The 23,998-nt window shown below is 41.2% G+C and overlaps 1 protein-coding gene across 1 annotated transcript; it reads right to left on the bottom strand.

Moving 5' to 3' along the window:
• Window positions 1-354: 354 nt before the first annotated feature.
• On the bottom strand, window positions 355-14,328 carry tnfaip3 (tumor necrosis factor, alpha-induced protein 3). Its single transcript, XM_042434141.1, has 9 exons — window positions 14,066-14,328; window positions 11,906-12,323; window positions 7,780-7,970; window positions 7,293-7,434; window positions 6,703-6,873; window positions 6,410-6,590; window positions 4,332-5,329; window positions 3,888-4,093; window positions 355-3,422 (listed from the first exon to the last, which is right to left on the bottom strand). The coding sequence occupies exons 2-9, from the start codon at window positions 12,210-12,212 to the stop codon at window positions 3,141-3,143; spliced, it is 2,478 nt and encodes an 825-aa protein (XP_042290075.1). The 5' UTR covers window positions 12,213-12,323; window positions 14,066-14,328; the 3' UTR covers window positions 355-3,140.
• Window positions 14,329-23,998: the final 9,670 nt, after the last annotated feature.

The following is a 23,998-nucleotide window of genomic DNA, read 5'->3' as shown; positions in this document are numbered from 1 at the left end:
TCTGCCACATCTAAACCAGGCATCAGTTATCTGATGGCTTTTGCAGCACCCACTGTGCTTCCTACACTGAAGATGGATTCACAGCCAATAGTGAGCAACTGCTTTTCAGCAGAAACAGTGTTGGGCAATACACTGCACAGTAAAGAGGGGCAATGGTGTAATAAGAGTGCAATGTTGAAATCTTGAAAAGCACACACAAGCACTCTGTATGTGCAAGTGCATGTAGGATAGTGCATGTTTGTGTCGCATACACATATTCTGTGATAGTGCAAGCACACACACTTTTTTCCCTCCCTCCCAACCAGCCACACACACACACAATAATTACAGAGACAAGAAAACACATGAGACAGATTTCAGATTTCTTAATAAAAATAATTCATTTCAGGACGACATATAAATAATTATTGAATCACACAATACAGATATCTTGATATGAATAAATACTTAACAAATAAAACCAGGCTTTTTTTTCATACAATACCCTATTGTCGAAAGGTCACACAAAGAAACTTCCACACTGTTTGCATGTTTTGTTACACCTTCTGCTCTTAAGCGGATGCTCTTCCTACTGTTGGAATGTCCCTAAGCGAGTCGGAGTACCATTCCTAAATGCCTCAGCAGCTTAGACAAGTCATGTGCAACTTATGTGATCTCCTCCCAGTCAAACTCAGTCAGACCTCCCAAAATCATGTTAAGGAGATCTTGATGAGCTGACCACTAATTGGCCTTTAATTGATTAAGGTTTGTCTAGAGGTGATTAAAGCACACAGAGATCTACGTACAGGCCGTCAACACGTGGGCTGGCCTGACAGCTTTAGATACAGTTGAATGAAAAGGCAGACCGAGAGCCTGTTTGTCTATGCTTGTCTAACAAGAGCCACAGATGGACATCTGCCTACAGCAGTTGAAATCTTCAGCAGAACTATAAGGGAAATAACTGTTCCAGTTGATATCACATTTGAGTTAGTTTGATAAATGTTTTACGCTTGAGATATGCTCTGCAGATAAACATTTCTTCGTATGAGGATAAAATAAACACTCATGGAAAGATGGTGCCTATTTAGGGGATTTTCAACATGAAAGCACTTGATAAGCGCTATTCTGCAGCTACACACAATTGGAGATGTCTATCTGTGGCACTCTAGTTAGTTTAGAATGGTCCAGGCTGGCCATTTTTAAGGAGGTAACAACAACTGTTTGGTGATTGATGGCACGTGTATTTTTTTTTTTTTTGGCAGAAACAAAACCAAATATATTAAAATACATTAAAAAATCCCAAAACAAATTAAAATAAGAAAACAGGAATGTCAGTTTTGCGTATTCCAGACGCACACATGTGCGTTGTGTGTGTGTGTGTTGGAGATGAGGCATCGGGTTGGAAGGTCCTATAATATGGACCAAGATCCATATTCACAAAAGCATTTTATAGGTGGGAGCACTGATCCAGGATCACTGATCAGGCTCCTCTGGTCCATAAAATTTCAATCACTACTTAAAGGCAAAACTTATCGAGGATCAGCCCCAATACTGTGCTGTTGTAGCGGCAGCACAAAACACATTCAGATAAACAAGATTGGCCAAAGCAGGCAATGGGATTGCTCTCTGATGTTTGGAAATTGTCGCCTTGGCACATCCAGTGGGGTGGAGCAGAGAGGAATGCATTTCTTTATGGGTTTGTTTACCTACACATCACCTCAGGCTGGGGTGGGGCGCATACAATCTCACAGAGCTGTGTTTGCGTTTGCGTGTGCATGTGTGTGTGTGTATGTGTGGTGCTAAGGTGGATAATGTTCCAGTCAGACTGCATCCGTCATTATGTTCTCAGTTCTCTCTATTGTTGGCAATCCCCTTCTGACAGGACTGGAGCTACTACATTTGTGTGCGCATGTGTAGGTATGTGTGCGCATGTATCTGCGTATGAGTTTCTAGGTGCTTAAGTGGTCAGTAAACAGGAAAACAACGTCCAAGGCAACAGATCTGTTTTGGAGGAGAAGAGGGGAAATAAGAGGAAGGACGGGAGGAATAGAAAAAGAATGAGTCTTGTCTCTACTGTGTTCTCTGCCTTCTGTCCGCTGACACCGCCAGCATGTTGGCTACAATGCAGAGGCTTGTATTTCTGTACATGTAGCACCAAAACTAGCAGGGGCCTGCCCTGTCTGTCTTGCACTGTTTCCATATCAAGCAATTCACAATGTTAACTTCATATAAACAGATAAGAATACTAAAGTTAATTTGCCTTAAAATATAACACTGCAATTGACTAATGGAAGAAAATTAATTCTTGATCATTTTATAGTATTGATTGCAAAAGCCTTTTTTGGCAAATCTTTGTCAATTTTTAGAGGACATAAGAGTGATTTTGGAGAGCTAAACTAAACAACAGTGGTTACCATTTCATTTTATTTCAAGCACTTCATTTGCTTTGCTTTGGCCCAGTTTTGGCTCACTTCTGCTTACTACTTCCACACATTTGTTGCTGGACATCCCCAACTACTGCATTCCTCTCTCTACAGAGCAAATGCTAGACAGACAGGCAGACAGATACACAGATGGGTTAAGACAGATAAACAGACAGACAGACAGTCAGACAGACAGACAGAGAGACAGACAGGGGTATAAATCCTTGGCTGTGGTCTAGAAAGCAATGTCAGATGCTTCTCGTTATGTCAACATACAATCATTTTGTCCGGCACGATTCACTGCGTACCTCTAAATACATATTGTACACAAGAGTTAAGTCAGTTGCTCTGACATGTAGCCAAACCTCTCACCGTGTAAGTGTACACAGCACATCAGATGATAATAATTGCACAAAGAGGTATTCTGGAGGCCATGTCTACTGCGAACACACACACACACACACACACACACACACACACACAAACACACACACACAAACAGACAAACACACACACACACTCACTTACTCCCCCCCATGTACACACACTCTCTCTTCACATTCTACATGGGGGGTTTGATTTTCAGGCCATAAGGTTACTAGTTAGTCACTAGCTAGTTAGTTAGTTGGTTAGTTAGTATCAGAGGTGCATTGACTGGCATGGGGCGCCCATGGCAGGGCAGCGGCTCTAGCGTGCTAGCGATGTGTCATCATCATCGATGCATGGGTGCGTATGTGGTCAGCCGCGGTAAATCTGTTTGAAGTGGTCACACTCGTTGCAGTAGCCCTGTTTCTCTTGGTTCGCGTAGTGGTCGCAGCCCTGCGTCCGGCACCGCTGCTTAGACTTCTCCTTGGGCGCCTGCGCCCTCCTGCCCGCCTCTCTGCCTTGGCCACGCGTGTGGCACTCTGGGCAGAGGTCTGTGCAACCCGGGGACACATTACTGCAGCCACTCCGCCGGCACTGAATCTGGGTCTGGGTCTGGGATTGCTGTGAAGATCTGGGTTTAGCTGCTCGGTCACGCTTTTTGTACAAAGGGAGCAAAGAGAAAGAGGAGAAAGTTCAATTGGTGACTGAAACTGTGGACCAGCAGCATATTGCAAGAGTTGAGAAGACAGGCAGCAAGGATCAAAGAAAAATAAAGGCAAAAAAAGGACACAAACAACAGATAACGAAGTACAGCGAGGGAAAAGGAGTTAAAAGTGCAGTGTGTAGAATTTAGTGGCATCTAGTGCAACGGACTTGCAGAAATGGAATATAATATTCATAAGTATGTTTTAATTAGCCCTTTATATCTACATAGAGAGCAGGACCCCTGCCACGGAGCTTGTTGCACCGCCATGTTTCTACAGTAGCCACCGTAAGTTCTCCTACATGCTTGAAAGGGGACGGGGAAGGGTACTCAGTTTGTTGCAATCTGCAACTTCACCGCTAGACACCGCTAAATCCTACACACTGCACCTTTAAGAAGGTACGCCAGACACCTACCATGACCAGTGGAGGGGAGTGTGGTGTGCGATGTGCCACTTGGTTAAGCCGTGTGCTTTGCTCTTTGACGTAGCACTTGTCGCAGTAGCCCTCCAGCATTGCCTTGCCAACTGCACCACACCCAGGCCCACGACACCGTGAGGGATTTTGGAAGCCTGCCTCCAAACCATGCCGGCTCTGGACCGGGGCAGGGGGAGGGGTCAGGTCTGGAACAAACACCAGATTGGCCAACATAAGTAATGTCCCATATGTTTGAAATTTGAGTAAAAATAGTTCTTAAACAGTGTTAACATGATAGAAGCAGGCAGACAATGTTCAATTAAAAAATAAAAGATAAGAAAGATAGAAAATCCAATTAAACATTACACAACAATTCCTACAAGCAAGACAACAACATAAGCAACATAACAGTCAGAAGCTATCCAATATAGTTTCAGGACTTACGGTGGTTGGTCTGATAGTCTACGTAGCAAATAGTGCAGAAACCCAACTTCTCTGGCGTCCCAAAGAACTGGCAGCCAGATCTTTTACAAGGCCGGGCCAGAGGGGCCTGCCAGGCTGAGGTGTGTCCTGGGGTTAGGGTGAGGCACGGCCGTTCAGGGTCCCTTGTCTGGCTCCAAGCTGAAGATGTGGCCTCAGTCCTAGGGTTGTTTTGCTGTGGCTCTCCCCTCTCTGGAGCCTGCTGTCTTTGCATGCAGGGTGGACACAGGCCATTGAATATCCTGAACGCCTCCTGTCTGCACATACTACAGCGCTCTGTCTCTGTCTCGCAGCCACCCCACTGGGTCCAGCCGGAGCCCTGGGCCGGATGGGGAGCTATAGGCCCCCCATTGGGGCCTGGGAGTCCTGTAGCAGCCGTTCCAGCTCCAGGGGGTCCATGGTTCTGCCTGGAGTTGAAACAGCGCTCGCAAAGTCCATCATGTTCCACACTAAGGGTGAAGAGGCAGCCGGGTGTCTTGCACTTCATGGCATGAGTTTCACTGTACAGGCTGAGGCTGGGAGCGGTGGGTGGGGCGGAGCGGGGGCTGGATAACACCACCCCTCTCCCGGACGAGGAGGATGGGGGGCTGCTGCTTCGGGCTCCCCTGGAGCTCACCTCAGTCTCTGATCCCCCTATCACTCCTACCCCACCTTGTACCCCTCCTCCCTTGGTCTGCACCACCCCTTCTATCCTCGCTCCTCCACCAGTAGTAGCCTGTCTCTTCTCAAAGCACTCATGACAATGAGGCTGCGTGTCCACAGAGACGTAGAAGGTGCATCGTGGTGTGGCACAACGGATTTCAATGAGGGAGAGCTGGGAGACGGAGAAGGGCGGCGGGCGCTGCGGCTGAGCGGCCCATGCCTGCTCCTTATCCTCCTGCCAGCGCTGGTACTCATGGTTGACCAGCTGTAGGTAGTCCTCCATCAGGTTCATGTCTTCAGGGAGGTTGCCCTCATCCAACCTTGAGAGAGACATACAATGTGGTTCTTAACTCAACAGCACGTTTTGTAATTGTATACCTTTTGCTGAATTTAAAGTTAAAGGCATACTATGTAGGATTTTCATAAAAAACAATTTATAGACTCATATAAAAATAATCCCCCTCAATCATCAAGTGTGTGGGAGTATATGTATCTATAGACACCCTGCTCTCTACCTGTATTTTCTTATTTTCTTGTTATTTTGCTGTTTTCAGGATGTTTGTGGGTGTCAGTCTTTCGGCAGCTAATAACAGATCGCAGGGTGTGAGATAGGGACTCTACAAAAATTTAGCGACCAGTTTACATCACTGTGTTTTTTTATGTGCTTCAGTGTTTCCTCTAAATGTTGTCAATAGTGGCACAGCACCACTGTTGAAATGGGATGTTTGCTTCTCTGTCTCTCTCCTCTGCTCTCTGTCTGTGTCTGTTTGACTGAGGGCAGGGCTGAGCTCCACACACACACACGCACACACACACGCAGAGCAGAGAGGCCACAACGGACAGGATGAAGCCTGCGTTTTGGCTGCATTCACACCACACCCAGCAATGCGGCACCTTCCCGCAGGGTTGTGCAGAGGTGTGGGCGTGTTTATTTGTGCTTTAGAATGTAACCACCATGAAATAATCAGAAATAACGTTTTATTTCTCTGATTCACGGCTTTGTTCTCGCTACTGCCACTCCCTCTCTTCACTCACTCTCTAGCTCGCTCGGCCACCGCTGCTCTCTCTATCTCTCTCGCGCTCTCAGCTCGGTCTGGTGTTGTTGAGCCGGGGAGGAGGGACCAACTTTGAATGTTGCGCTTACAAACAGCAACCAACAAATCCTACATAGTATGCCTTTAACATCATTAATGTCATGTGTCATTAGTGTTAGGTCCTCATAAGAGTGATTCATTTTAGGGTTGATGTGATCATCAACTTCATCATTCCTAAGTTGCAACATGCAAAATTGCATTTAGCATCGTAGACAAGTCTAATAACTGTGATCTCAGTCTTTTCATTTTTCTTTTCCACTTTGTCTACTTCATATTTAGGACACAGAAGTTATTGTCTGTAAGTACCGTGCAGCGTTGATGATCCGTGTAGCATCGTAGCCCAAGCCTATAACGGGGATCTCTATAAGCAGCAGGTACTCTTTGAGAAGCCTCTCTTTCTGCGACTGTTCCTTCTCCATCAGGAAGTGAACCTTCAGCTCCTCAAAGCCCCCACGCCCTGGGTTAATCAGCGGTACTGCTCGGATCTCTGGGAAATTCAGACCAAGAAGTTACACAATTATAAAAACTTTGAGCAACTTCATATCAGTCCTCTCTCTGACTCTCTTACTACATAAAACCTATCTGTTAGTGTTTCATACCTGGACCACTGTCTTTGATGGTAATGAGGGGTGCAAAGTGCTGGGAGTCATAGCCGAGCACTATTGGGTATTTGTAGCACTCAGTGGGTGGCCAGTGTAGCGGTAGATAAATCCCACCCACATTCAGAGGAGAGATGGAGGAGCCAGATTTCATACTCCTGACCACCTGGTCTGTTGAAAGAACAGCGATTTAAGGTAGAGTTACTACTGATTTAAAAAATAATCATCCAAAAACACGTTAAATATGTTTTTAGTAGACATTTTCTGGAAAAACAAAGGACTTCTTAATGCCTGATCACCCCTTTAAAATTGATTTTGCCATTTTATTAAGTGTACTGGAACAAGACCTTGGAAAAAATGAGTTTATAAAGCACAATATCCATTCTACATCTGCTCACAAAGATAGATGGGAGGTGATACAGTGAAATCTAACACTACAAAGACTTCAAAACAACAGTAAAATGTTGAGCAATGTGGCTGAGGAGACACCTTCATCTCCTCTATCGCTGAAAGACATGTTCATGCAAGACCAGTGAGCCTTTGATGGCTAACAAGGAGCAATAAACTTTAAGATGATCTAATGTGTGTACCTGCAATGACGATGATGGGTCTGCGGAGAATGTTGGAGAGGACAAAAATGTGAATGTCCTCCAGAGAGTCAAACTGGAGGCCGTTGCTACTGGAGACTGGAGACGCCATCTTCACAATCTTTTCCCACTCCTCTTCCCAGTTCTGGGACAGCAGACACACATACACACACAAAGAGTTGGGACATGAATTTGTGTAAACTTGTGTGACGGATTATATTTTCATAAAATGTATTGTAGCTAGGAGAAAGAGGAGAAAGACTTTTGCTCATACTCTTGCTTAAACTAAGAAAGAGCACTCTATAAAAACAAGACATTTATTTACAGGATGCAAAAGACAAAGACAAGGATTGAAATCTTACTATCCAACTAGCACAAAGGTTGTATTTTTTTTTAGCTCAGGCTTCTGCAAAACACTTGCTCCTAGCCAAAATGTGAATACAAAGTAATGAAAAAGGCTTTTAGTGTAGAGCTATGCTAATCTTCATACCATGGTGGTGTATCGGAGTCCGGTCTGCGTGAACTCCTGAGACTGGAGCAGCTCTGCCTGGAAGCGGGCCCTAAAGACACCAGTGTCTGTCTCTTTCAAAACACCATGGAGGGCCTTCCGAAGCACCAGGTCTGTATCCTGAACGCCCAGCATGTACTGAGAGGCTGCATGGAGCAAACAATTCCCATCTCCTATAGAAACAACAAAGAAGGCAGAGAAACACACACAATATTAGTACTAAAGGTGGTTGATTTTGAACACGGGACACACGACTTCTAAAACTGTGCAGAGACACATGCACGAACACACGCAGTATGCACAACTGCACACACATAACTGCATTGTACACACACACATGCGTAACAGGAGTCTGGGGATTTCCAAGCTGTCAGGCCGGTTGTCGCACTATCTGGTGTCTAGACTATTATATGACCCTCACATGTCTGCAAGTACGCACATTCTACAGACAAAGCTCGGCTTCTACCCAGCTGGCCTGAGAATAACATCCCTTAATTCACCTGAAATACATGTTTGCAAAATTAAAAGCTATTTTTTTTAACTCCTTGATACCTGGAAAATCTCCAGCAAATTGTTTGTCTCATTTCATATCAAAGAAAACTGCGTCCTTTATATTCTACTAACCGTCTGGAGAGATAAAGAGCTGGTTTCTCTGAACGCATTTGTGTGTGTAAAAGCACGAACAACTTAAAATCCTGGAATTTTATTTAGTCTCCTATGGCGGAGCTGGGTCTTTTTCTCATTGTGAAACAGGAGAGCCCAGCCATGTTAGTCAATGTGTGTAGCTCTGAAAAACCCTGTTGCCACACTAAACACAGGAATTTCCCTGCGCTAACTTCTGCCTTTTGTGTGTATATGTGTGTGCGTGTTCCCCTCCTATGATCCCAACTCATCAATGCAACTCAGCTGGTCCTGGACTTTCCACAGGGGTGTGGCTTGGACAGGATGGAATGTTATCTTTTTTAACAACTGCTATCAACACCCGATGAGGGCTGTGATTAATGCTTATGATCATGATCTGTCCTCTGTTCACTAATGCTTACCTGGAAATGGTTCACACAATGAAATGAGCAAACACACCTTTATCTGTATAATGCTGCTGCTGTATACCTTTCAGAGAGTTGTTCACATTTTGAGAGCGAGCCTATGTGCATTAGAGAGATTAGCCAGCCTACCATACAAAAACTCTGTAGTAAGTGTTGCACCATAGGCCGAACTGTGATCAGATTTCAAAAAATAACTATGTGTACAGTGAGATGACTGTAATGTCAGATTCCGTTGTTTTCTGTCAACCAAAAGGAACATCCCACTGTACGTTGAGGAAAAAAAACCAAAAAAACATCCGCTTCTATTTCAGACTAGCTAGCTGGTGTTGCATTTCGGCACTCTTGCATCATGCTCAACAAAAACATAAAATGCACAGCTCTCTAGTGAGAATAGGCATCCTCACAGAGATCCATACAGAGGCATACAAGAATAGGCACAAACACACATGTATAATCAGTTCCTCTTGTGCACAAAAACACGCAGACTTTTGACCCTGGATTGAGCTGCCTGACAACTGAAGATGAAAGATGGTCTGTTGGTCCCATCAGTCTAAATATAGATACTTCCTCTGTGGCAAGCTGCGACACTTCCTGAAAACACACCAGCGTAGGATCAGGCTTAATCCTCATCTGGTAGCCATCCAGGTGACACTTGCCACAAGTTTGCAATGTTGTGCTTTCCAATGACGCTCTAGGTCTGTGTCACAATCATTCTCTATCCCACTCTTTGTCTGCAAGCTGTTTATTGAGGTTAGTCTGACAAAACAAGCCCTGCACAAGACCATTTTAGCTTCTGCTTTGATAAGAACTGAAGATATGGAGAATATTAAACAGCAGTATGTTCAATATCAAATAATCAGGATACCACATTTACAAGAAAAACTTGATATATGTGCTTATAAAAACAGAACACTGTGGCAGTGTGTGTGTGTGTGTGTGTGTGTGTCCTCTCTGCTCTTATGTGGCGTCAGTGTATTGTAGCTGAACAAATCCTGCCTGTTGGGGACACATGACAGACATGGGATGCTGTTTGGGAAAAACCCTCGGATGCGTCCGAGACATTCAAGACAGAAGACGCACTGAATTTCAATAACGCATTTCTTCACTGGGCGGAAAAGTTGCACGAACCAGGAAAACGGATATTGGCCTATTAATTTTAAGTGCCGGGGAGTGAACGTCTTATGTTTGGCTTTTATGCCGGTCAGCTGTATTTCTTAGTCTATCCTGGGAAGGTTTTGGGAAGATTGAAATGAGTTGAGAGGTTCTAATCTTCAGTATATTCACATACAGTAGATGATGACCTCAGAAAAAGATTTTGGGCTAACGGGTAAATTCACGCAAAGTGGAGACTGATCTTATAACAGTGTGCTGACTCTGAGAAGCTTAATATGACCCGCCTTGACTGGTCATTCACTGACGGACTTTTGCTTTCTCACGTTCTCTGTATGTGTGTCTGCTGAGCTCCAGTGACTCAGCAGCAGTCAGTCAGTCCTCTGTGTGTGTGTGTGTGTGTGTGTGTGTGTGTGTGTTGTCCGTCCTCTGCTCAAAGTCACGTCTGGGTCCTTCAGAGTTAGACGCTCCAGCTCCAAATTCTGTCTCATCTTAATGACATCATCTTCGCAAACCAGGAAATTCCATCCAAGTTACTGGTAGCAAAAAGGCAGAAAACTTTTTCATCTATTCAGGGGTCTTTCTGAAGAGGAACTGTATGTGTGTATTTCTGAGTGTTACAGTAATTCCTTTAGTCATTACTAACTCATTTCGTAATCACCAGGGCCCTTTGTGAAAAGTTTCACTATTTACAAAAAAAAACAACATGAGGATATAACACACATCATCCAGTAAGTGTTCAAAGTAAATTCTGAAATGAGATTGTTTTAGGATTTTCTCACTGCCAAGTGTTTATTGCTTCCTGTGAGAAAGAAAGAAACTATTTCCCCTGGAAACTCACATGTCTAAGACAAACTTGTTACCCAGCTTGATTTCCGCTTCCTTCTTCTGTTGTTAATGCCATGGCTGATGTTTCCCTTCAAAGACTGTTTTTTCCCCTCATCTAAAAATAGAGTCTGATGTACATACCAGATGTGTTTAAATTAATACAATATAGGCCAGCAGCAACAGTGACACAGACTTGGATTTTTTACACATTTGATTTAATAAGGCCCAGTGAGCTCTGACACATCAGACAGTCACAAAGACATAAACCTACGTCAGTCAGGCAGGTGGGGAACTAAAATTATTTAAGAAGTTTTAAGATCCACTGACATTCACACTCCTTACATACACCTACACAGAAAAAGAGGGGACATACCCCTAAGGTTGTATATGAAAGACTGTGGAAATAGTCGGGTCTGAGGCACCATCAACAGTAAATAATACTCCTGCATGTGACGCCAGAGAATTTCCCAGTACAGAGCTATGATCATAAGTAATGAGGCCCATGTCTGTATGTTTGTGTAGCCTGGGATGTTCCCGTGTTACGACATCCACGTAATAGAAAACATGACGTAGCATTGGGTTGACTGGACTCAAGCGCTCAGCTCGGCACAGTAAAAACCAAAAAGGGGGCTGCTAAATGAGTGTATATGAAAGCGGAAGCTGTATCCATCAATTGTTGTCATTTACAGTAACCCTGCTTGTGAGTAATGACATCTCAGAATTTACATATCAAATGGGCCTGACTCATAAATACGCACCTCCTATATCATAGAAAATGAAACAAAAGCAAAACACGCCCACCCCCCCCCTCCCCCCTCCCCACCGAGTGATCAAGATTGCTTCTGTTCCTGAATTCAAGGAACAGAAAATTTCACATCAGCTCAATCTGTTGAAATGTTCCAGTTGTCTAGCTTTGTGTCAAGTGTCTCCAGATCCTCCTGCTCCAACAGCATTTATTCTTTTTGGTCCAAACATACACAACCACTAAACCACAACTTTAAACTCCCTTCCTGTGATTTAACATCTCAAATTACTCCAAACTTACACCCAAGAATCGGAAAAATCATAGAAACTGGTTTAAGGTTTCCATTATAGCTCCTAAACATCAGCACTAGCTTTCTTACCATTTGTGCGTAAGGGCACCATCTTCTTCACCTCCCGACACCAGTTGAGCTTCTTCTCCTGCTCCAAGGAGGCCTGCATGGCTCGGTCTAGGATGGCGGCTTGCACCACCTCCCTGAAGGCCTGCGGGAAGTGGTTCATGGCGATCATCTCCAGCGTGTATCTGTGCATACCCCTTAGGTGGTGCATCAGGCCGCCGCTGGCAGCCGGCTTCACCACGTCATTGGGCACTCGCTGACGGATCTTCACCGCCTTCAGCAGGTTGGAGACAAAGAGGAATTTGGGGAGGAAGTTCTGACCTTGCGACATGGCGGATGGGTGGCCAGGTGGATGGAAGGTGGGGAGGAAGAGGAACAAGGAGGAGGAAAGGAGGAGGAGGAGGAGGAGGCACCAACCGCCGATGATCGAACAATGTGGAAACTGGATGGAGAGAAGGGGAGTGGATATGTTATTTCACAGTAGGATAGAGTAGAACAGTCTGGTGGGACTGGTGGGAAATTTTCAGCGGAGATTCCCTTTCCTTATTAATTGAGACTCAGATACAACTTAATTTACAGTTTGTTCGGGAAACCACCCAAGACACAGGATCATCCCGCTGTAAAGGCTGCTTGGTGCTTTTTCACTGGAGATTCTGGTGGGCCAAATAGAATAAACAAACAAAGAACCCTTTGTGTTCTCGTTTGTTCTTTTAATTCTCCTTTTTGTCTTGACGGTTTTGGAGAGTCCCCCCCCCCCCCCAACAGGGCGTCCCAGTGTCCCACTGAGCTCAAAGCCTTCCAACAATAAACTGGTGTTTTCCAGACTTGAAATGAAGGCCACCCAGGGCTTCCCAGGCTGCTGGGAAGGTCACACTGACTGCCCGAAGGACTCCTCCCTCGCCTTCACCTAACTCTGGAGGGCAAAACAGTCGACTTACATTAAGTCACAGAAGTAAGGTTGAGAATGATTGGAAATCTTTCAACACTGGTGCCAAAACGATAAGCGAATTTTGACAACAATACCAAAAAGATACTGTTTTTATACTTAATTTTCTCCAAAAATCTTTTTTTATTCCAGAGATACATACTAACTTCTAATTATATCCCTATTTATCGATGTCTTAACACAAACAGATGTGTAAGAACTTTTCCTAAACAAAAATACAATCTGTAGTTAGAAAAGTTTCCTGATTTCTGGTAGAAGAATAGAAGAATAAATAAACAAACCTAAACACATGACCAAACAGTCAATGCCAACTTTCAGTACCTGTCAGTTTTGATATTTAATACCACACAGACTTACTTTAGTATTAAGGTTTAATACCCAACCCTGACCAAGAATCAAGTGTTTACATGAGTGTACAACGCTGAGGGATTTTAAAGGAATATTTCACCCAAAATGCAGAAAGTGTCAGCACATTCTCAGCTCACAGGAAGTTAAAAGTGTTGGTCAGCAAGTAGGCCCAGAGTTTTGCTGACTTTCTAACTTCCAGCAACAACCTCACGTCAAGTGATTAGCAGCTGGCACTCGGTGAAAACTGTTATAGTTGCTCACTTACAAACACCTTTACACTCTTCTTATATAGTGGCCTGTGTGGCTGTGCTACCCCAAAACAGCAGCAGGTGCAACAACACACTAGGCCATGCTAAACGGCTGGTCAGTCACATGAGGGACTAGTCAACAGACACCTGGATGTCAGTGACCGTGTTGACAGGAATCATTAATCGCTGTTTGGTGTGTTGGCACCGCTGGCAGACTTTAGGCAGACAGATAGAGGCACAGTGGTGGACGCTGCGGTTTAGGATGGCTGGCTACACCAAAACACAATAACAGGAGACTTTGCTGACGTTAAAGGCTTACGTAATTCCAATGACAACTACCTTTGAAACAATGTAGCGTTCAATCTGGTCTCACAGCTCGAGTATTGATACATTGTAGCCGCACCGATGCTACATTTGGTTGTTTAAATGCCCTGTTATCCGCTTGAGGGTGACGTCTTTGTAAACAATGGCTGTCAAAGCCACTGTCGTGAGCAGGCTTCAAGCTTCCTCCATGTCCCCAGAAACACGACCATACATTTACTCAAGGCCCAAACGTGATGTGGCTACAAAGTCTATCCCCCTCTCCGGATAAGAAATGTTGTCCACATGGGGAGGCACAAGGAGGTAGGACGGGTGTCTTACCTGTGTAATATGTCGGGGTAATAACAAAGCCCTCCCGGATGCTCAGGCTAGTCCTCTCTCAGCCACTTCACTCAGCCTCACCGCAGCGGTCCTCGGCGCCATTCAACCTTCTCTTTCCTTTAGTGTCAGATCTATTTGGGAGCCCTGGCAGTTTGCGAAGCCTTTCAAAAGAGTACACACGTCCGCTAACGATAGTTTTAAAAAAAAGGAAAAAGCCCAAGTTAAGGGGATTTCCACACGGGGACTTTCCGTCCACCCATTTTCCTCTCTCTCTCAGTCACAACCTGGGGTTAGTTACAGCTCGCTGCCGCCAGGGGGATCTATCTGTCTGACTCAATACTGAAAAGCATATCCCACCTACTGTGCACAAAGGAGCGTCACTGAGAGAGACAGACAGGTCGCGTCATATTCTATTTCATGAGAGCCTTAGAAATATATCATTAGCCTGCAATGAGACCAGCCTCAGCAAATGAGTCAGGAAGACGAGAGAAAAATTCTACACTTTATCATAAGCAGACTTGGACCGATTAGCTGAATGAATGTAGTATATTTGCATATGCATTTGTGTATTTATGCATAGGTAATGCAATGATGAGGTGATGCTGTTTTGACTGTGAGGAAAATTCTGTTTGAGGAGGTTGCAGGTTGTGAAAAAGACTTTCTGGTGCTTAGAGGGATTTAATGTCTTGCTCAAGGACACTTCAAAAGCACATGGGCTTTTTAGTCCATGCATGCATGACTGTAGATGCTTTATTCAACTATTCTGTGTTTCTCCCCCTCTCTGTCTTACATTTGTTAGTTAGTAATTTAGTTCTGTTATTTATTGTGTTGCTTAGACTTATATACAACACCATATACTTATTGTCACCATAGGGAACTCAAACTGGACTCAAATGCTGCACACATGACACAATATTTTGTCTTATCATATAGCTGCCTCCATTGTAGTAATAATAAAAAGCAAACAACATATAAACAAAACAACCCATACTGTAGCACATCACAACCACAAATCACACATACTGCACATATTTCACACAGCCGGTGATAAGAACAAGCAACATATTACACAACCGCTCGCATCATTCTATGAATCTATTGCACAACCCTGCAGCCTTAAGCAACATTATGATACTACAAGCAACAAGCAACTGTGGTAGGTACAGTTGAGTTTTTAGAACATTTGAGTTTACATTGGGGTCCTCTATATATCGTCTGCTAGAGGGTAAGAGCTCATACTCGGTGTGGAGAATATGAGATGGATCAGACAGTATTCCCTGATGCTTACCTGAGAACAGACTGTTCATATATTGACTGGAGGGACTGGTGTTCATTCATATGACACCAATGATATCAGTGTGAGACAATATATAACATAACAATGCAAAGAAAACTTCACGTCCCATTCTCTGTAATCTGCCACAAAAAGTCCCCTTCTTACAAAACTAAACCAAAAAGTTTTTTGTTTTTTTTAAAATAAGCAGCCAATAAGAAGAACTCATCAGAAATTAAGGACATGTTACCAAAGAGTGAACCCTTAAATCATGATATAATAAGATATTAAACATATTCCAAACATCATCTAAAACATATTTATTCTAATTTTCTATTGCTTTTTCAACATCTGTCCAGGGACGACATATGAAATTTAGCTTTTTAGGTTAACTCTGTCTCATTTACAGTTCTTTTTTCTGTTGATAAATGTCAATAAATAAATGTAAATATGGAGTTTCAACCTCACCTACTTCAGGGTTTCCTCAGGGTGACCACTAAACCTTCCTGTTTCTATAGCTAATGGCAATGTACCTGAGCAAAGCTGTAATATGACCGTAATTCATCAATCATCAACCAATCATGAGGAAATATACTTTACAACATCCAGTACCCAGTCTATCTGTGACTGTCAGGGTAGTTGAAACAATGGAGCTCTTGACGAATCACAAGCGCACATATAGGTGGTTAACAAGGTGTATTATTGGTGACGGTGCCAATCGTATGAGGCGAAGTGCAGCAACTGTTTTACTGTGGTTTAACCAATATAGAGGTTAGAAAAGTGCGCACTTTGCTCCCAACTGTCACATTTTACTTGCTGCTGTTGCATGTAAAAGCGTGATAGTGTGAGACATCATTAAGACATGATGCATCTAGGTGGTATGAATGGGAAAATACCAAAATACCTTTGTGTTTGATAAGTGTAAGGTGTGTGTGTGTGTGTGTGTGTGTGTGTGTGTGTGTGTGTGTGTGTGTGTGTGATAGAGAAACAGAAATATAGCTTCAGTATATATTTATACTTCTAGTCCTTGTTTGTGTCTATACTAACATATTTTGCAAATTATTCAGTTGAAGACTGAAACAAATGACTATTCTCAGTGTTTTTCAAATAAGTAATTACTTGTTTAGTCTGTAAAATTTCAGAATGTTTACTTTACTATGATATGAAATTGACAAAAGCAGCAAATCCTCCCATCTGAGAATCTAAAACCTGCAAATATTTGGTATTTTTGCTTGATTAATAACTTATATGAATGTTTAAATTGATTAATCAAACTGAATAATGCTGCATTAATTCAAAATGTTACCATCAGACAGACCACCCTGGCTTTCCTAGTATCACATTTCACATAATATGACTGTGGGATTATTGAAAAAACAAGTATAATCTGGCCAGACTCAAAGTGTGTCAAAGTGGATTTACCAAGAATCTAATCTTTGAGAATGATATACAAAAGGAAACGGGAGGAAGGCTGACTTAGCTGTGAAGTACATCAGATGTAAAACTTTTATCTCTATTCTCACTGTAACCAAATATCCAGATTTACTGCTGTCAAGGTAGAACGTTTTATCTCATCTACCTGTTATTATCCTACTAAAACGTACTAACCCCATGTGCTGTTTCGCTCATCACTTTCTATTTTCTTTTCTCTTCCCTGTGGAAGGAGTCATTTGTCTGTGTTGTGCCCAGACACTGGAAACCACAGCTCCTTTCCTACCTACTCATGCAGGGAACAGAAACTCTAATAATCACCTGATGGTGTTGATTCATGAAGAATGAGCTCACTGAATCAGCCGTGCCTTTTAAAGTGGCCTTTAGCCAATATGTTAAATGGAATGGATATACAATATCCTAATATCTCTGTTAACTAATTTCACTAATTTTTCCAATTAACCACAGCTGTCTCCAGCATCTGCAGAGGTCTTTGGACACTTTTAAATAGTTATGATGCTTTATTTCCAACTAGTGTAGAGGCTAATAAATGATGTTGATGATATAACTCTCCAAACTTCATCCTCACATGTCGGATGAGTCACAGGTTGGGATAATCAATTGTAGCTGGTTGTGAAAGAGATGAAAGCAAAACATAAGCGTCATCTGCACATGGAAAACCCCAGAATAGACACCCTGTTGTTCCGAATCACCAGGTGATATAACATGAGCAATCCACTAAATTCCTCACTGTCCAAATGTCTCACCACACTACATGAGAAGGTCAGACCCAATACGTGCTGAGGAGAGTAAAAAAAACAACAAAATCACCACTGAAATGACCTTTTTCACAGAAGACGTTTTAACTCGTCATAATAGGAAAAGCACAGGTGTTACTAATCACTTTAACAATGTCTCTGTTCTATTGAAGTGCCCCAGGAAGCCGTAACAGTGAGCCAATATGCACAATACCAGGAACTCGAAACTGAAGTGGCTAAGTGGAATTCAGCCATCATTAGTTGTATTGTTTACACCTGTGATTTTCCTACTGTGACATGTCAAAATGTCTCATGTGGAAAAAAAGACCCGTTGTTTCCGAGTCTGAAGGACTTTCTTAAGAACTCACCAGTTTCACCACAAGAGTAAATAAAGTTGAATTCACACTTAAGTCCACTGAAGTAATAGCGAAAGTGTGCAAATGTAGGTTATTATTTTTTAATTAACAAGACTAATTTGAAAGAAGAATTCTAACTTATTGTCAAGCTACGTTTAACAACTTAACAACAGTTACAACATTTTAAAAGCTGGACATTGATGTATACTTTGATCCCATAGTAAGAAAGCTGTCAAAACATAAAATCTATGTTGATACGTCGACCTGTTTTTACACAATATTGTGCTTTTGTTGATATGGAACACTTTATTTTAACCTATTAAGCATTTATAAGCCATACACAAACATTTAATAAATGGTTTCTATACATTATAATGTAGTTATAAGCCAGGACATTTTAAGTGTTTATTAATATATTTGTCAGCAATTATAACTATAATTATAAGGCGTGTGAAGACATATTTTATATCATTTCAACTGTATTTTACCATGTTGTCATTCATCATCTCCATTATACACCAGCCTCCAGAGTTCTGGTTGTTGACAAATACATTAACAAACCCTTATATCTGCAAACAACTACATTATAATGTGTTACACACCATTTATTAAATTGTTGTATACTGCTTATAAATGCTAAATAGGGGAGACTTAAAGTAAAGTGTTACTAAGATAAAAAAACAAAATGTTCTTGATATGCATTGCCTGCTAGAGAGTCTGCAAAGAGGGCCCTTCCTCTTTTACATAGATGTAACATGACTCCATTCTCAAGGAAAGGAAGTAGAGGTTGCAGCAAGATGTTCACAAACATGCTAAAAGAGGAGCCTGAGTCATTGACACTACAACTGTGGTTAAGAGAAAAAAAAAAAAAAGTGACTTTGGTTCATGAGTGGCTGTCATACCTCTTTACACAGCACATGTATCCAAAAAAGTTGCACCTTTGCTTGAATGAAGCATGGGATGTTCGTCATGTCTTCCTCTATCCTCCCCCTGTTTTTCCTGTCTCTTTCTTTACTGTGTAGTATCAAAAACAACTAAAAAATGTTACTAAGCTTTTGATAAATTGCTTTAGTCTACTTAATATCTATTTGATTTTTATAATATCTTACATTGGTGCAGTATACTGCCATCTTCTTTTTAAAAAAAGGCACAGCACAACAGGTGGATACTATTTCTGTTTATGATCATTACGGACATATTGGTCATTTACATGGATATCTACTACCAGGTATTTTACATTAATCTATAAGCCTCAGAATACTTACCTATATATGTCCTCCAGAGTCATACGTCTCTTGTGTTCTGACAGTGTGGCCAGTCCCTCAGAGTGACTTCTGAACCCAGATCGTTCCATCAGAGCCCCAAAAGCCTCGGGGCCCCATCCTGGTATGAGGTGGCAGAACAGCGGGGAGAACCCTGAGGAGAACTGTGAAGGGGAACATCTCAATGCTCTTCTGGCTCTTCTTCTCAGTGGAAAGCACCTGCGAAGGCGGATCGAAACCAACCCCCACTTAAAATCACTTGACACAGCTTTGTGTGTATGTGTGGGGAGGTTAAAGGATGACATTAAGTTCACATTGTTTTAATTGTCATTCATAATTTTTTTTGGGGGGGGGGGGAGGGGAGCCACAACTGGACAGAAACATCTAAAAACTTAAGTTACCCTGGAGAGAGAAAGAGAGAGCAATGTGGTTTGGAGAGGTGGAAGATGAAAGAGTCACAACAGCTTATTTACTGAACAAGCCTGACCCCTAGTGGCATTTATGTAGAAACACATAAATAAAAAGCAAACATTCAACCATCTAAACATAGGATGGTGATAATCACACTGTAATATGGAGGTGGCTATTTTCTCATATTGTCCCAATATTGTCTCATATTGTCCTCTTATCATGTCCAATAAGAGGACATGAAAGACAGATGACTGAATACTTGAATCAATGCTATTTTGACCATATATCATATATATTTTATGTTACTCTATATCAGCCTTGGGCCAGTTTTTTCAGCTCAGTTTATTATTCCGTCAATGTTGTACAGACACACTGAAAAAACAAACAGGTGAGCACTCACATACCTTCTTACATTTCACTTTTTATTAAACGATTGGGAACAGTCAGTAAAATATTATCATTATTATTGTTGTACTGGGTTTATATTCTTAATATACTAGTGTTTGTTTTTTTGTTTTGTTCAATTTATTTTACATTTTATTTTATTTCCTTCCTAGTTTTTTTAGTTTAATGATAATAACTCCACACACAGTACACAGTGACCTGCTTAATTAATGGTTCAAGCAAAGTGCTGTTAAATTAGACAAATCTGTCGGGTCAGTAGGTTTTATTCATCTTGTAAATTTATAAAATGTTACAATGTCATATTCATTGGGATTTATGTGAGTCTTGTGTTTACATTGTTATGTACTGTAGATTTATGGATAGTCATGTAAAAGATTTGATGTAATCTATAAAAGGGGACGCTTCAGCTTTCGTTAGGGGGCCAAATATCTGTTCAAACTTTAAAATGTTCAGCAAACTTTCAATATTCAAAGTTGTATTCTGTGTTGTGATACCTTTTGTACTTTTAGAGCAATTTAATTCCAAAGTGAGGGCTTTTACAACATCTTATCTGTGTGTGATGTCATCAGGTACAGACTGAAACAGACAGCAGATAAAAAAGCCTAAACATGTCTCATTCCCACAGTTTTAACTCTTCAAGCACATATCATACTTCAAAATGTTGTCACAAGCCTCCTTTGTCTCAAAATGTAAATATATTTCCCATATGAGTTATAGTTTGGGATCTAAACCTTTGATTGATAGAGAAAACGCTGTCCATCTCTCATTGACTCCAGTACAAACTGTAGGTGGTCCCTCCTGTGTCTTAAACTTACAGATTCTCTCTTCCTTCAAATGCTGTGTTTTACTTTTTCAGTGGCTTTAACAATCAATATTGGAGATTGAAACATCTCTTGTAGAAATTCCAGAGAAGCAACCGAGTATTTCACACTGACAAGCATTTCCAACATCAGGCTGAAAACAAAAAAGACACATTTTACATACAGCTGAAATGATAATTAATTATAGGAAAATGAATCAGCAACTATTCTGATAATCAATTGATTGTTTTCAGTTGCTTTTCGGCAATAATTTCAAACATACTCTATTTACAGTTTTTTTACTGTAAGATTTGCTGCTTATCTTTGTCTTTTATGATATAAGATTAAATACTTTGACTGTTGGTCTGACAAACAAGCAATCTGAGGACATTACATCAAGCTTTAGAAATTGTGATTGCCCTTTTTCTGACATTTTATAGATCAAACAATTGATTATTGAGAGAAAATAATTGACAGATTAATCAACACTAAAAAAAACAATTGTTAGTTGCAGCCCTAATTTCACATGAGTAGTGTCACTAAAATGAGAAATGAAAACTAAAATGTAATCTTGATTTATTCTAGAAGCAACAATCATTAAAAAACCCTGAACACTTAAAAACTCTGATTAACAGCAACGCCCGTAAAGCTGAACGACAACACTTACTCAACCTTACCGACCTTTACAGCACTGTATGTTTATGGAAAAAGTAACCATATAATTCCATTAACAGCACAATTACTTTCAGAGTCTAAAGAAAGTCCCCTCACAACAACAAATACAAGAAAAAACAGAAAAGAAATTAACTAATTAATGACTGTTGCTCTCTCCAAGATCCACTTGTGGGTGCTGTTGGTGTCTGCTAGTTTCTGCTCCTCTTGCTGTCATCTAGATATCTGGGAGAAGTGTTTGCTTTGCTGTTTGATTGTTACAGGTATAGTAATAGATTGATACTATGTTTTAATAGTTGAGTTGTTGTTTTTTTCATTTTTGGTTGTCTGATGTTTAGTTATAAGTTTTTTTTTGTTTGTTTTTATTGACGACAATAGAATACAAACATTGAAAACCATAAAGAAAAGTATTTTCTTTCTCATTTTTAATCCCCTTTAAAGGGAAAACGCTATAGGACAAAACCGTCTGACACATATTTAGTCATAACCCACCTTTGTAGAGTCCCTGTCCCGATATAATCATTAAGATCCCAAATATGAGTCAATGAAACAGAGCAAAAAGATGGATCAATATCAAACAGAGCAGAAGTTAATAACATTAGTCCACTGCCTACATAAGCAATAGATAAATTAATAAATAAATATCACCTTTTTTGAGTTTTATGTGCAGTCTGAACTGAATTGGGTTTGCAGAATATGTCTCCCTCGGTTGTTGGCCTTTTTTTTGTTTAGTTTTTTTAGGGGGTTTATTTGCTTTTGGCTCAAGTGTCTAATAGAGGGAGATATTGTATCCTGTATTGTGGCTTGAGGTGCAACACACTCGAACATTTCAATCGACACAGAGAGCACTGGAGGGGCAGTTTTCCACACTGTTAAAAGAGTATGTACGATGGGAGAGCAAGCACAGTGAGTTAGTTTAGAGACTCCAAGTATTTAAATGTTCTCTTAGATCTGCATTATTTTACATTCTTTCTCTTGTTGCTTCAGTGTTTATCTTGTTCTTGCTTGTTTTATTTTCCTCTTTAAACTACCAGCTTCTTCTCTCTCTCTCCCTCCAGCAGTCTCTTACTGTTTCTCGTCTATCCCTCCCTGTATTTCTCACCCTCATGTCATGTTTTCTCTTTCCCTTCCCTTATTTATCCACTCTCTTTTTCTCTCCAACCCTTTCTCAGGGAAACCAGAGCTGTCAGGACATGCTGGGCAAAGTTTGATTTCACTCTCGTCGGTCTCAGGGTGGGGCTCTCTGGGTGTGTGCATGTCATAATTCATGACTCACCTCTGTGGATCTATGTGTTGTTTATCAGCTTTGTTCCTCTGTGTTTGTGTGGCTGCATTTGTGTGTATGTGCAGGTGTGTGAGTACAGCCAGGAAGACAGGGACACTCCAAAAACTCAAACTTGTATGTCGATTTGGATCAGTTTTGATGTTTAAGTACATTTTGGTCGTTTATATGATATTTTTATTGCTGTTTGTCTGCAATGGCCCTTGAGAAACTAAACTGGAGACAGATATCATAAAATATTTGATACATTATATATGCACATACACACACACGCTCTTCTCCTTGTGTGTCTTTGTTCTACAGTAGCTTCCTGTTCCTCTCTAACCTGCTTTATCCCTCAAAACATAAACATGTTAATTCGACATCCATGATTTTTGGGGTCATGGATGTTTTAAGAATTAGTCTAAAAAAGGTAACATCTTCATCAAGGAAACTCTTTATTGCATAAAAATACACAGCCGACCAAAAATAATCAATTCATACTACAGCAGAAAAACATCTAGGTGACATCCAGAAGTGGATGAATGTTAATAAGACATTCTCTGTAAAACAGTTTATACCCATACAGTGACTAACAATGACTGGAAAAAATTATGTTGCAAACAGCTTCATGCTTATCAGTAACATTTTCATCACCTCACCCTGAAGACAGCTGGGGGCAGGTTTTTTGAGTGTAAACCTGCACGAATCTGTCCTGATTCTCAGATAAAACATCCACCAAATTATAAAATTATATCATCTTTTCAATTATAGTTATAGTGTGTTATTGTTTTAGGTTTTGTTTAGTATTATTCATGAATCAATTTGTTGTCTCAACAACTTGGGTCCTCAAAGTTTCATGATAAAAGCCACATTCTTACATGAATTGGGTTGTAGACTTTAGCCCTCTTTCTACCAAAAGGTTCTAGGAACTAGTCTCAGGAACTGAGCTTGTCCCTGTTGTGCATTCCTGTTTGTATTTCCACCACATCTAAAGAAGCAGCTTGATTATGCAAATTAAACCTACAAGGAATTTAAAAAATGACAGCGCTGTTTGAAAATCAGTATCGACACACGAGGAAACAACACCACAAGAGTTGTCCTGTTCTTTGACTAATATATTTGACTACTAATCTAAGATAAATCTTTTATTTCCTTCAGTGGTCTGATCTTTCCACACTACTCTCTCATGTTATAAAACTAACTTGTTTGAGCACAAATCCTGGCATGATCGGAAATCTGACTGATGTGTGAGATTAAGTGTGAGTCAGTAAAACCAGATGGCGCAGTTTCGTGGGACATTC

This window comes from Thunnus maccoyii, chromosome 14, assembly GCF_910596095.1.
Source record: "Thunnus maccoyii chromosome 14, fThuMac1.1, whole genome shotgun sequence".
NCBI classification, from domain to species: domain Eukaryota; kingdom Metazoa; phylum Chordata; class Actinopteri; order Scombriformes; family Scombridae; genus Thunnus; species Thunnus maccoyii.
This window is presented reverse-complemented; position numbering and strand designations above follow the sequence as displayed.

Excerpts from the sequence above, each read along its gene's own strand:
- tnfaip3 (XM_042434141.1), bottom strand. The coding sequence starts at position 12,212 with ATGTCGCAAGGTCAGAACTTCCTCCCCAAATTCCTCTTTGTCTCCAAC. Across the intron at positions 7,971-11,905 it reads GGTGCCCTTACGCACAAATG|GAGATGGGAATTGTTTGCTC; the intron begins GTAAGAAAGCTA and ends TTGTTTCTATAG. Across the intron at positions 3,423-3,887 it reads ACTCCCCTCCACTGGTCATG|CGTGACCGAGCAGCTAAACC; the intron begins GTAGGTGTCTGG and ends TTGTACAAAAAG.